This window comes from Mustelus asterias, chromosome 6 (assembly GCF_964213995.1).
Source record: "Mustelus asterias chromosome 6, sMusAst1.hap1.1, whole genome shotgun sequence".
In the NCBI taxonomy this organism is placed as follows: domain Eukaryota; kingdom Metazoa; phylum Chordata; class Chondrichthyes; order Carcharhiniformes; family Triakidae; genus Mustelus; species Mustelus asterias.
In genome coordinates this window covers 34,015,562-34,028,493 of record NC_135806.1, presented here as the reverse complement: position 1 = coordinate 34,028,493, position 12,932 = coordinate 34,015,562, and the positions used below count along the sequence as shown (strand labels likewise).

Here is a 12,932-nt window from a genome sequence, read left to right as displayed (position 1 = left end):
ATTGCAGAGGTGGGGTGGAGCAGGGTTTGAAATGTGTATACTTCAATGCCAGGAGTATTCGCAATAAAGTGGGTGAACTTGCAGCGTGGATCAGTACCTGGGACTTCGATGTTGTGGCTATTTCAGAGACATGGATAGAGCAGGGGCAGGAATGGATGCTGCAGGTCCCGGGGTTCAAATGTTTTAGTCGAAGTAGGGAAGGAGGTAGAAGAGGGGGAGGGGTAGCATTATTGGTCAGAGATTGTATCACAGTGTCAGAGAGGAGGTTTGATGAGGACTTATCTGTTGAAGTAGTATGGGCGGAGATTAGAAATAGGAGAGGAGAGGTCACCCTGTTGGGAGTCTTTTATAGACCTCCTAAAAGTTCTAGAGAGGTTGAGGAAAGGATTGCGGAGTCAATCCTGCTTAGGAGTGAAAGTAATAGGGCAATTGTTATGGGGGATTTTAACTTGACTAATATTGACTGGAATTGTTATAGCTCTAGCTCGTTAGAGGGGTCAGTTTTTGTTCAAAGCGTGCAGGAAGGTTTTTTGACTCAGTATGTAGACAGGCCAACTAGAGGTGAGGCTATATTGGATCTGGTGCTGGGAAATGAGCCAGACCAGGTGCTAGACTTGGAAGTTGGTGTGCATTTTGGTGATAGTGACCACAATTCGGTTACGTTCACCTTAGTGATGGAAAGGGATAGGCATGAACCTCGGGCCAATGGTTTTAGCTGGGGGAAGGGTAATTATGAGGCTATTAGGAGAGAATTAGGAAACATAGGTTGGACTAGGAGATTACAGGGACTGGGAACGTCCGACATGTGGAGTTTTTTCAAGGAGCAGCTACTGCGAGTCTGTGATAGGTATGTCCCTGTCAGGCAAGGAGGAATTGGTAGGGCTAGGGAACCGTGGTGCACCAAAAAAGTTTCTTTGTTGGTTAAAAAGAAAAAGGAGGCTTATGTTCGGATGAGACGTGAGCACTCGGGTAGTGCACTAGAAAGCTTTAGATTGGCTAAGAGGGAGTTGAAGAGCGAGCTTAGAAGGGCTAAAAGGGGACATGAGAAGACTTTGGCGGATAGGGTTAAAGAGAATCCTAAGGCGTTCTATAGGTATGTCAAGAACAGAAGGTTGGTTAGGGCAAGTTTAGGGCCAGTTATAGATGGCAGAGGGAAGTTATGTGTGGAACCGGAGGAGATTGGTGAAGCATTGAACCAATATTTCTCTTCGGTGTTCACGCAAGGGGACATGAATATAGCTGAGGAGGACACTGGGTTGCAAGGGAGTAGAATAGACAGTATTACAGTTGATAAGGAGGATGTGCAGGATATTCTGGAGGGTCTGAAAATAGATAAATCCCCTGGTCCGGATGGGATTTATCCAAGGATTCTCTGGGAGGCAAGAGAAGTGATTGCAGAGCCTCTGGCTCTGATCTTCAGGTCGTCGTTGGCCTCTGGTATAGTACCAGAAGATTGGAGGTTAGCGAATGTTGTCCCATTGTTTAAGAAGGGGAACAGAGACTTCCCCGGGAATTATAGACCGGTGAGTCTCACTTCTGTTGTCGGCAAGATGTTGGAAAAAATTATAAGGGATAGGATTTATAGTTATTTGGAGAGTAATGAATTGATAGGTGATAGTCAGCATGGTTTTGTGGCAGGTAGGTCGTGCCTTACTAACCTTATTGAGTTTTTTGAGAAAGTGACCAAGGAGGTGGATGGGGGCAAGGCAGTGGACGTGGTATATATGGATTTTAGTAAGGCGTTTGATAAGGTTCACCATGGTAGGCTTCTGCAGAAAATGCAGATGTATGGGATTGGGGGTGATCTAGGAAATTGGATCAGGAATTGGCTAGCGGATAGGAAACAGAGGGTGGTGGTTGATAGTAAATATTCATCATGGAGTGCGGTTACAAGTGGTGTACCTCAGGGATCTGTTTTGGGGCCACTGCTGTTTGTAATATTTATTAATGATCTGGATGAGGGTATAGTTGGGTGGATTAGCAAATTTGCTGATGACACCAAAGTCGGTGGTGTGGTAGACAGTGAGGAAGGGTGTCGTAGTTTGCAGGAAGACTTAGACAGGTTGCAAAGTTGGGCCGAGAGGTGGCGGATGGAGTTTAATGCGGAGAAGTGTGAGGTAATTCACTTTGGTAGGAATAACAGATGTGTTGAGTATAGGGCTAACGGGAGGACTTTGAATAGTGTGGAGGAGCAGAGGGATCTAGGTGTATGTGTGCATAGATCCCTGAAAGTTGGGAATCAAGTAGATAAGGTTGTTAAGAAGGCATATGGTGTCTTGGCGTTTATTGGTAGGGGGATTGAATTTAGGAGTCGTAGCGTTATGTTGCAACTGTACACAACTCTGGTGCGGCCGCACTTGGAGTACTGTGTGCAGTTCTGGTCCCCACATTACAGGAAGGATGTGGAGGCTTTGGAGAGGGTGCAGAGGAGGTTTACCAGGATGTTGCCTGGTATGGAGGGGAGATCCTATGAGGAGAGGCTGAGGGATTTGGGATTGTTTTCGCTGGAAAGGCGGCGGCTAAGAGGGGATCTTATTGAAACATATAAGATGATTAGAGGTTTAGATAGGGTGGATAGTGATAGCCTTTTTCCTCTGATGGAGAAATCCAGCACGAGGGGGCATGGCTTTAAATTGAGGGGGGGTAGTTATAGAACCGATGTCAGGGGTAGGTTCTTTACCCAGAGGGTGGTGAGGGATTGGAATGCCCTGCCAGCATCAGTAGTAAATGCGCCTAGTTTGGGGGCGTTTAAGAGATCCGTAGATAGGTTCATGGACGAAAAGAAATTGGTTTAGGTTGGAGGGTCACAGTTTTTTTTTTTAACTGGTCGGTGCAACATCGTGGGCCGAAGGGCCTGTTCTGCGCTGTAATGTTCTATGTTCTATGTTCTATGAATCAATCAACCATGTGCTGTTTACTTTTGGGATGCTGAACAGCTTTGTGGATCCAGTAATTAACCTTATTGGTTATCTCAAGCACAGCAATGGCTGATGGCAGCGAGCAACATGGATCATACTAAGCACGCCTGAAGTAAAAAGTGGCAATTGCCTGACAGTGCACTGAAATCTTCCTGGCCAATTGTGAAATTTAGCACATAGCTAGCCCAAATTTTACCAGAGTGTTTTCTATTTTCAACCATCTGCTAAGTAATAAATTGCAAGTTAATATGCTTGTGATAGTAATGTGGCGCAGCTGGATGAAGTTCAAAAAGGTATTGAATATCAATCAACTTGTACGAGTTTCAGGGTCAATGGAAGGCATACGAGAGTTTTTACTTATCTTTTCTTTTTGTTATATAGTGAAACTGGCGAAGAAGACGCACTGACCGCTTCAGTTGTCCAATAAAGACTTGCAGAACTATACTGCTGTGTAATCAGCTAGAACAATTTTCAGGTCAGGCACCTCTGAATTGATGCCCATCCCAATCCAAAGTGTTTACTTGCATGTTAACTCAAGGAGCTAACATAGGGCCCCTTACAGTCAGAAAGGGGAGAATTCATAACGGGTTTTGTGAGAGGGAGGTCATGCCTCACTAACCTGGTGGAGTTTTTTGGAAGAAGTGACTAGAATGGTTGACGAGGAAGGGCCGTGGATGTCGTCTATATGGACTTTAGTAAAGCGTTTGACAAAGTCCCTCATGGTAGGTTGGTGCAAAAGGTTGGATCTCATGGGATAAAGGGGGAGGGAGGTGGCTAGATGGGTGAGAACTGGCTTGGTCACAGAAGACAGAGGGTGGTAGTGGAAGGGTCTTTTTCCGGCTGGATGCCTATGACTAGTGGTGTTCCGCAGGACTCTGTATTGGGACCTCTGCTGTTTGTGATTTATATAAACGATCTGGAAGAAGGTGTAACTGGGGTGATCAGTAAGTTTGCGGACGACACAAAATTGGCTGGACTTGCAGACAGTGAGGAGCGTTGTCAGAGTCTACAGAAGGATATAGATAGGCTGGAAATTTGGGCAAAGAAATGGCAGATGGAGTTCAATCCAGATAAATGCCAAGTGATGCATTTTGGTAGAAATAATGTAGGGAGGAGCTATACGATAAATGGCAGAACCATAAAGGGTGTAGATACGCAGAGGGACCTGGGTGTGCAAGTCCACAGATCCTTGAAAGTGACGTCACAGGTGGAGAAGGTAGTCAATAAGGCATATGGCATGCTTGCCTTTATAGGACGGGGCATAGAGTATAAAAGTTGGGGTCTGATGTTGCAGTTGTATAGAACGTTGGTTCGGCCGCATTTGGAATACTGCGCCCAGTTTTGGTCGCCACACTACCAGAAGGATATGGAGGCTTTAGAGAGAGTACAGAGGAGGTTTACCAGGATGTTGCCTGGTATGGAAGGGCTTAGTTATGAGGAGAGATTGGGTAAACTGGGGTTGTTCTCACTGGAAAGACGGAGGATGAGGGGTGACCTAATAGAGGTGTATAAAATTATGAAAGGCAAAGGGTGAACGGTGGGAAGCTTTTTCCCAGGTCGGTGGTAACGTTCACGAGGGGTCATAGGTTCAAGGTGAGTGGGGGGAGGTTTAACACGGATATCAGAAGGACGTACTTTACGCAGAGGGTGGTGGGGGCCTGGAATGCGCTGCCGGGCAAGGTGGTGGAGGCGGACACACTGGGAACGTTTAAGACTTATCTAGATAGCCACATGAACGCAGTGGGAATGGAGGGATACAAAAGAATGGTCTAGTTTGGACCAGGGAGCGGCGCGGGCTTGGAGGGCCGAAGGGCCTGTTCCTGTGCTGTATTGTTCTTTGTTCTTTGGGGAACAAAGAAATGGCTGAAGAACTAAATTCGTACTTTGCTTCTAACTTCACAAAGAAAGTCATGAATAATGTCCCAGAAGTTCTGAGAGAAACAAGTTTTAATGAGGAGCTGAAGGAAATCAGCATTAGCGGAGAAATGGTTTTGGGGAAATTGTTGGGATTGAAGGAGGATAAATCTCCAGAGCCTGATAATCTGCATCCCCGAGCATTTAAGAAAGTGGCCCTGGAAATAGAAGATTAATTGGTGGCCATTTTCCAAAACTCTTTGGACACTGGATTGGTTCTTACAGATTGGAAGGTAGCTAACGTAAGTCCAATATTCAGAAAGGAAGTAGAGATAAAACAGGAAACTATAGAACAGTGAACCTAACGTCAGTACTGAGGAAGTTGCTCGAGTCCATTATCAAGGATTTCATACCTCAGCATTTGGAAGCTAGTGGTATAATCAGACAAAATCAGCATGGATTTACAAAAGGGAAATCATGCTTGATGAATCTATTGGAATTCTTTGAGGATGTAACGAGTAGAGTTGACCATGGAGAACTGGTGGATGTGGTTTATTTAGAATTTCAGAAGACATTTGACAAGGTCTCACATAGCAGACTACTATGTAAAGTTAAAGTGCATGGGAGTAATGTCTAGAGATGGATAGAAAGTTGATTAGCAGATAGGAAGCAAAGAGTTGGCATAAATGGGCCTTTTTCTGATTGGCAGGCAGTGACTGTGCGAGGACCCCAACTTTCCGCATTATATATTAATGATTTGGAAGAGGGAATTAAATGTATTTTCTATAAATTTGCAGATGATACAAAGTTGAGTGGGAAGGTGGGCTGTGAGGAGGATGCAGAGATGTTTCAGTGTGATTTGGACAGGCTGACTGAGTGGGGCATATGCATGGCAGATGTAGTATAATGTGGGTAAATGTGAGGTTATGCACTTCAGTGGCAAAAATAGGAAGGCAGATTATTATTTGAATGGGTGTAAATTGAAAGGAGTCCTCGTGCATCAGTCACTGAAAGTAAGCATGCAGGTACAGCAGGCAGCAAAAAAGGCAAATGGTATGTTGGCCTTCATGGCAAGAGGATTTGAGTATAGGGATAGGGCTGTCTGACTGCAATTGTCCAGGGCATTGGTGAGGCCACATTTGGAGTATTGTGTGCAGTTCTGGTGTCCTTATCTGAGGAAGGATGTCTTTGCTATAGAGGGAGTGCAGCGAACGTTTACCAGGCCAATTCCTGGATGGCAGGTCTGTCATATGAGGAGTGACTAAGTCGGTTAGGATTATATTCATTGGAGTTTAGAAGATTGAGAGGGGCCCTCATAGAAACTTATAAAATTATGACAGGATTAGACAGGATAGATTCAGAAAGAATGTTCCCAATGGGGAGTCCAGAACTAGGGTTCATAGTTTGAGGATAAGGGGTAAACCTTTTAGAACTGAGGTGAGGAGAAATTTCTTCACACCAAGAGGGGTGAATGTGTGGAATTCACTACCACCGAATGTAGTTGAGGCCAAATCATTGTGTGATTTCAGGAAGAAATTAGATATAGCTCTTGGGGCTAAAGGGATCAAGGGAAATGGGGGGAAGGGGGGATCAGGATATTGAATTTGATAATCAGCCATAATCAAAATGAATGGTGGAGCAGGCTTGAAGGGCCGAATAGTCTACTCCTACTTCTATTTTCTATGTTTCTATAAGCTGCTGAAGGATGCACACACATGCCTCTGAAAACTCAACTATTGAAGTGCAGATAGAGCTGAAATAAGCTTATAATATATGGGAAAATAGTCAGTGAATTGAAGGTATCACTGCCTATCTGGTAGGATTGAAATCGTTTTTTAACATAGTGCATGAGAGACAGTGTTCCTTTAAAGCTTTTGTTCATACTTAGCTCTAGCTAATGTTGATCAACACATCCCCACTACAAGTTTAAAGATTTAATTAAGAGTTGTATTTTTAGGCCAAATGTAACAATGGCCTCCAGCCTGATTTTAAATAAATACCCAGGAGCTAAATATTTGTGATACGTAGGAACAGTCTTAGAATTTACCATTCTAGAGAGCAGTGGATGCTGGGTCATTGAATAGATTCTATACTGAGTAAGACATTTTTGATCTACAAGAGAGTCAAAGGTTATGGTAGGCAGGCAGCAAAGTGGAGTTAATGCCACAATCAGACCAGCCATGATCTTATTGAACAATGAAGCACACTTAAGGGACCAAATGTCTAACTCCTGTTCTGAGATCTTGAGTTCTTATTAATGAATTATATGTTCCCCATCATCCACAAGAATAAAGTTGGATATCAATGTTAAGAAATCATAGAAACCCTACAGTGCAGAAGGAGGCCATTCGGCCCATCGAGTCTGCACCAACCACAATCCCACCCAGGCCCTACCCCCACATATTTACCCACTAATCCCTCTAACCTACGAATCCCAGGAGTCTAAGGGGCAATTTTAAACCTGGCCAATCAACCTAACCGGCACATCTTTAGACTGTGGGAGGAAACCGGAGCACTCGGAGGAAACCCACACAGACACGAGGAGAATGTGCAAACTCCACACAGACAGTGACCCGAGCCGGGTATCGAACCCGGGACCCTGGAGCTGTGAAGCAGCAGTGCTAACCACTGTGCTACTGTGCCGCCCCCACGATTTGATTTATTTTTGTCACATATGTTCGTATGCAGCGAAAATTATTGTTTCTTGCACGCTATACAGACAATGCGTACCTTTCATAGAGTACATAGGGGAGAAGGAAATGACAGGGTGCAGAATGTATAGTGTTACAGTCATAGCTAGGATATGGAGAAAGATCAACTTAATAAGGTTCAAATATCTAATGACAGCAGGGAAGAAGCTGTTCTTGAGTCGATTGGTACGTGATCTCAGACTTCTGTACCTTTTTCCCAATGGAAGAAGGTGGAAGAGAGTATGTCTGGGGTACATGTGGGGTCCTTGATTATGCTGGCTGCTTTTCTGGGGCAGCGGGAAGTGTAGACAGAGTCAATGGATGGGAGGCTGGTTTGTGTGATAGGCATAGACATAGACATGTTCACAACCGTTTGTAGTTTCTTGCGGTCTTGGTCAGTGCAGGAGCCATATCAAGCTGTGATACATCTGGAAAAGATGCTTTCTATGGCGCCTCTGTAAAAATCGGTGAGATTCATAGCAGACATGTTGAATTTCCTTAGCCTCCTGAGAAAGTAGAGACATTGGTGGGCTTTCTTAACTATGGTGTCGGCGTGGAGGGATCAGGACGGGTTGTTGATGATCTGGATACCTAGAAATCTGGATAACACATATTGTATTATAAGAACAATAACATTGCACATTTAACATTGTAAAATGTTTTAAAGTACTTCACTTGTTTGTAATGAGAATAATTGATACCAAGCTTATTCGGACATGTTAGCAAAAGCTTGTTAAAAGAGATGAGTCATAAGAAGTGTTTTGAAGACGGAGAGAGAGGTGGAGAGACAGAGGTTTGGCGACGCCTTAAGCTAATCATGGCTCGATTTTAACCTTGACTTTGTCATCTACTAGATATGCCAGTGCACGTAAGTATTGTATTTATACATAATTCTTTGATATTCTTCACTCAGGGAAGTTTTACTCTTAATGTACATTGGAAGGCTTACCCAAATATATAATCCTTAAACTGACCTGAATGACATTGCCAATCAATGCCACATTAAGGAAAGTTTTGTACTGTAACTAAAACTCCCTACTATTCCGGGGATCATATCCCTCTATTCCCATCTTATTCATATATTTGTCAAGATGCCCCTTAAAAGAAAGAAGTCTGTATCCTTCCATTCCCATCCTATTCATGTATTCATCTAGATGCTCCTTAAGTGCTGCTATCATACCTGCTCCCACCACCTCCCTGGGCAGTGCATTCTAGACATTCACCACCCTCTGCGTAAAAAAACTTGCCTCGCACATCTCCTCTAAACTTTTCCTATGTCCCCTAGTCCTTGACTTTCTACCCTGGGAAAGAGCATCTGACTTTCCACCCTTTCCATGCCATTCATAATCTTGTAAACCTCTATCAGGTTGCCCCTCAACCTCCGTTGTTCCAGTGAGCACAATCCTAGTTTATCCAACCTCTCCTCAAAGCTAATACTTTCCAGACCAGGCAACATCCTAGTAAACCTCTGCTGTACCCTCTCCAAAGCATCCACACCCTTCTGGTAGTGTGACGACCAGAATTGTACACAATATTCCAAATGAGGCCTAACTAAAGTTCTGTACAGCTGCAGCATGATCTGCCAATTTTTATACTGAGTGCCCAACCGATGAAGAGAAGCATGCCACATGCCTTCTTGACTACCTTATCCACCTGCGTTGCCACTTTCAGTGATCGGTGGACATGTACGCCCAGATCTCTCTGCCTGTCAGTACATTTACTGTATAATTCCTACATGCATTGGATCTTCCAAAATGCATAACCTCACATTTGTCTGGATGAAACTCCATCTGCCATTTCTTCGCCCAAGTCTCCAATCGGTCTATATCTTGCTGTATCCTCTGATAATCCTCTTCACTATCCTCAACTCCACCGATTTTTGTGCCATCTGTGAACTTACTAATCAGACCAGCTACATTTTCCTCCAAATCATTTATATGTACTACAAACAACAAAGGTCCCAGAACTGATCCGTTCATATGTTCATCAGCTTGGTCTCCATTTGAATCCACAAGTGCGATCTTACCAGCTGTTCACGCCATGCTCCCACTGCAGTGAGGTTGGAGAATTTGGCGCCCAGCCAAATCTCCATTCATTACAGCGGGATGGGAAAATTGCACCAGCATGAATGGTGGTGGCATTTCGGCCCACATCTTGTCGGTGGAAGGCCAAAGTCTGACCGAGTGAGCTATCCATCTATTCCCCTACCATCCATTTCCTCTTCTTTTACTTATTCTTTAATCTTTTTCCTCATGCTTCCTCATTTTTACTTTAATATTGATCTGCAAATGCTGAGCATAGATTATAGAAATGGAGATAAATATAATGGTAGAACATGCCCATAGCACTGAGGGGCAAGAAAATGAACAGCAGTGAGGGGTAAAGAACTCGCAGGTCATGAACATATGGAGCAATAAAAGACATTTTAAACATAATTTTTTAAACTTTATCCCTTAAGCTGAAACTTAAGTAAAAGTTAGGCTTGAGTGCTGCTGGAAGTCAAGGGAGATATAAGATTAATTCCCTATCATGCATGAAGTTTGAAATTCATCATTACTGGAGCGGCACGGTAGCACAGTGGTGAGCACTGCTGCTTCACAGCTCCAGGGTCCTGGGTTCGATTCCCGGCTTGGGTCACTGTCTGTGTGGAGTTTGCACATTCTTCCTGTGTCTGCGTGGGTTTCCTCCGGGTGCTCCGGTTTCCTCCCACGGTCCAAAGATGTGCGGGTTAGGTTAATTGGCCATGCTAAATTGTCCCTTAGTGTCCTGGGATGTGTAGGTTAGAGGGATTAGCGGGTGGATATGGGGATAGGGCCTGGGTGGGATCGTGGTCGGCAGACTCGATGGGCCGAATGGCCTCTTTCTGCACTGTAGGGTTTCTATGATTACTCTTTAGAAACAATTAATATTTGAGGTGTGGACACAATCCTAGTTGAGTCCTGGCTCTCCTCTCTCCATTATCTTGTATTCTTCTTATTTACTTCTGCAATGGCCAAAGATGTGCAGATTAAGTGGATTGATCATGCTAAATTGCCTGTTGGTGTCCCAAGATGTGTAGGTTAGGGGCATTAGAGGGGTAAATGCAGGTGGTTAAGGAAATGGGGTGGAGGTGGGCCTGGGTAAGATGCTCTGTTGGAGAGTTAGTTGAAGACTCGATGGGCCAAACAACCTCTTTCTGCACTGTATGGGTTCTATGATTCTATAACAGATTTATTCCTATCACAAATGATAGCTAAACTTTTTTTTTCTATGGTGGATCTAGGCGGCATGGTGGCACAGTGGTTAGCACTGCTGCCTCACAGCTCCAGGGACCTGGTTCGATTCCCGGCTTGGGTCACTGTCTGTGTGGAGTTTGCATGTTCTCCCCGTGTCTGCGTGGGTTTCCTCCGGATGCTTTGGGTTTCCTCCTACAGTCCAAAGATGTGTGGGTTAGGTGCATTGGCCATGCTAAATTGCCCCTTAGTGTCCCGGATGCATAGGTTAGAGGGATTACATAGAAACATAGAAACATAGAAAAACTACAGCACAAACAGGCCCTTCGGCCTACAAGTTGTGCCGAACACATCCCTACCTTCTAGACCTACCTATAACCCTCCATCCTATTAAGCTCCATGTACTCATCCAGGAGTCTCTTAAAATACCCTATTGAGTTTGCCTCCACCACCACTGACGGCAGCCGATTCCACTCGCCCACCACCCTCTGTGTGAAAAACTTACCCCTAACATCTCCCCTGTACCTACCCCCCAGCACCTTAAACCTGTGTCCTCTCGTTGCGGGGCAAATATGTGGGGTGGTGGGGATAGGGCCTGGGTGGGATTGTTGTCGGTGCAGATTCGATGGGCTGAATGGCCTCCTTCTGCACTGTAGTTTTTCTATGATCTGACATGACTCCTTTTACAATAAGCACACAGTGACACCTGTCCAGGGTGAATGATTGACAGTTCCCGTGAAGTTTTCTAGTTGAACCGCTATCTAACCCACTGATACAACAAAAAGAACACCCATATCATTAAAATGAAATGCTCATATAGATGATTCTACAAGGTGGCCAGATGGAGGTTTTAAAATGACGAAGAGGTAGGATAGTCAGAGAGTCGTAGAGGTTCACAGCATGGAAACAGGTCCTTCGGCCCAATTTGTCCATGCCACCCAGCTTTTAGCACTAAGCTAGACCCAATTGCCTGCGTTTGGCCCATCTCCCTCTATACCAGTCTTACCCATGTAACTGTCTAAATGCTTTTTAAAAGACAAAATTGTACCCACCTCTACGACTGCCTCTGGCAGTTCATTCCAGACACTAACCACCCTCTGAGTGAAAAAAGCGCTCCTCTGGACCCTTTTGTATCTCTCCCCTCACTTTAAACCTATGTATTCTAGTTTTAGACTCCCCTGCCTTTGGGAAACGATGCTGACTAACTACCTTAACTATGTGCCTCATTATTTTATAGACCTCTATAAGATCACCCCTAAGTCTCCTACGCTCCAGGGAAAAATGTCCCAGCCTATCCAGCCTCTCCTTATAATTCAAACCATCAAGTCCCGGTAGTATCCTAGTAAATCTTATCTGCACTCTTTCCAGTTTAATAATATCTTTTCTATAATAGGGTGACACAGAACTGTACACAGTATTCTAGGTGTGGCCTTACTAATGTCTTGTACAACTTCAACAAGACGTCCCAGCTCCTGTATTCAATGATCTGACCAATGAAACCAAGTATGCCGAATGCCTTCTTCACCACCCTGTCCACCTGTGACTCCACTTAAGGAACTACGAACCTGTACTCCTAGATCATAGAATCATAGAATCCCAACAGTGCAGAAGGAGGCCATTCAGCCCATCAAGTCTGCACTGACCACAATCCCATCCAGACCCTATTCCCATAACCCCATATATTTACCCTGCTAGTCCCCCTGACACTGACAGGCACTTTAGCATGGCCAATCAACCTAACCTGCACATCTTTGGAGTGTGGGAGGAAACCGGAGCACCCAGAGGAAACCCACGCAGACACAGGGAGAATGTACAAATCCACACAAACAGTGACCCAAGCCGGCAATTGAACCCGCGTCCCTGGCGCTGTGAGGCAGCAGTGCTAACTACTGTGCCACTGTGCCACCCTTTTCTCTTTGTTCTACAACTCCCCTAGTGCCCTACGATTAACTGAGGAGGTCCTGCCCTCATTCGATCTACCAAAATGCATCACCTTGCTTTATCTAAATTAAACTCCATCTGCCATTCATCAGCCTACTGGCCCAATTGATCAAAGTCCCGTTGCATTCCTAGATAACTTTCTTCACTGTCCACTATGCCATCAATCTTGGTGTCATCTACAAACTTACTAACCATGCCCCATAAATTTTCATCCAAATCATTAATATTAATAACAAATAACAGTAGACCTGGCACTGATCCCTGAGGCACACCGCTGGTCACAGGCCTCCAATTTGGAAAACAACCCTCGACAACCA

At 44.6% G+C, this 12,932-nt stretch overlaps 1 protein-coding gene across 1 annotated transcript in view; it reads left to right on the top strand.

Annotated features, from left to right (window-relative positions):
* LOC144495213 (gonadotropin-releasing hormone II receptor-like) overlaps window positions 1-2,991 on the top strand; it is a 32,418-nt gene extending 29,427 nt beyond the window's left edge. Inside the window, exon 5 of the mRNA XM_078215284.1 lies at window positions 2,892-2,991. Within this exon, the coding sequence (XP_078071410.1) occupies window positions 2,892-2,991 (100 nt within the window). The remainder of the gene's footprint in view (window positions 1-2,891) is intronic.
* Window positions 2,992-12,932: the final 9,941 nt, after the last annotated feature.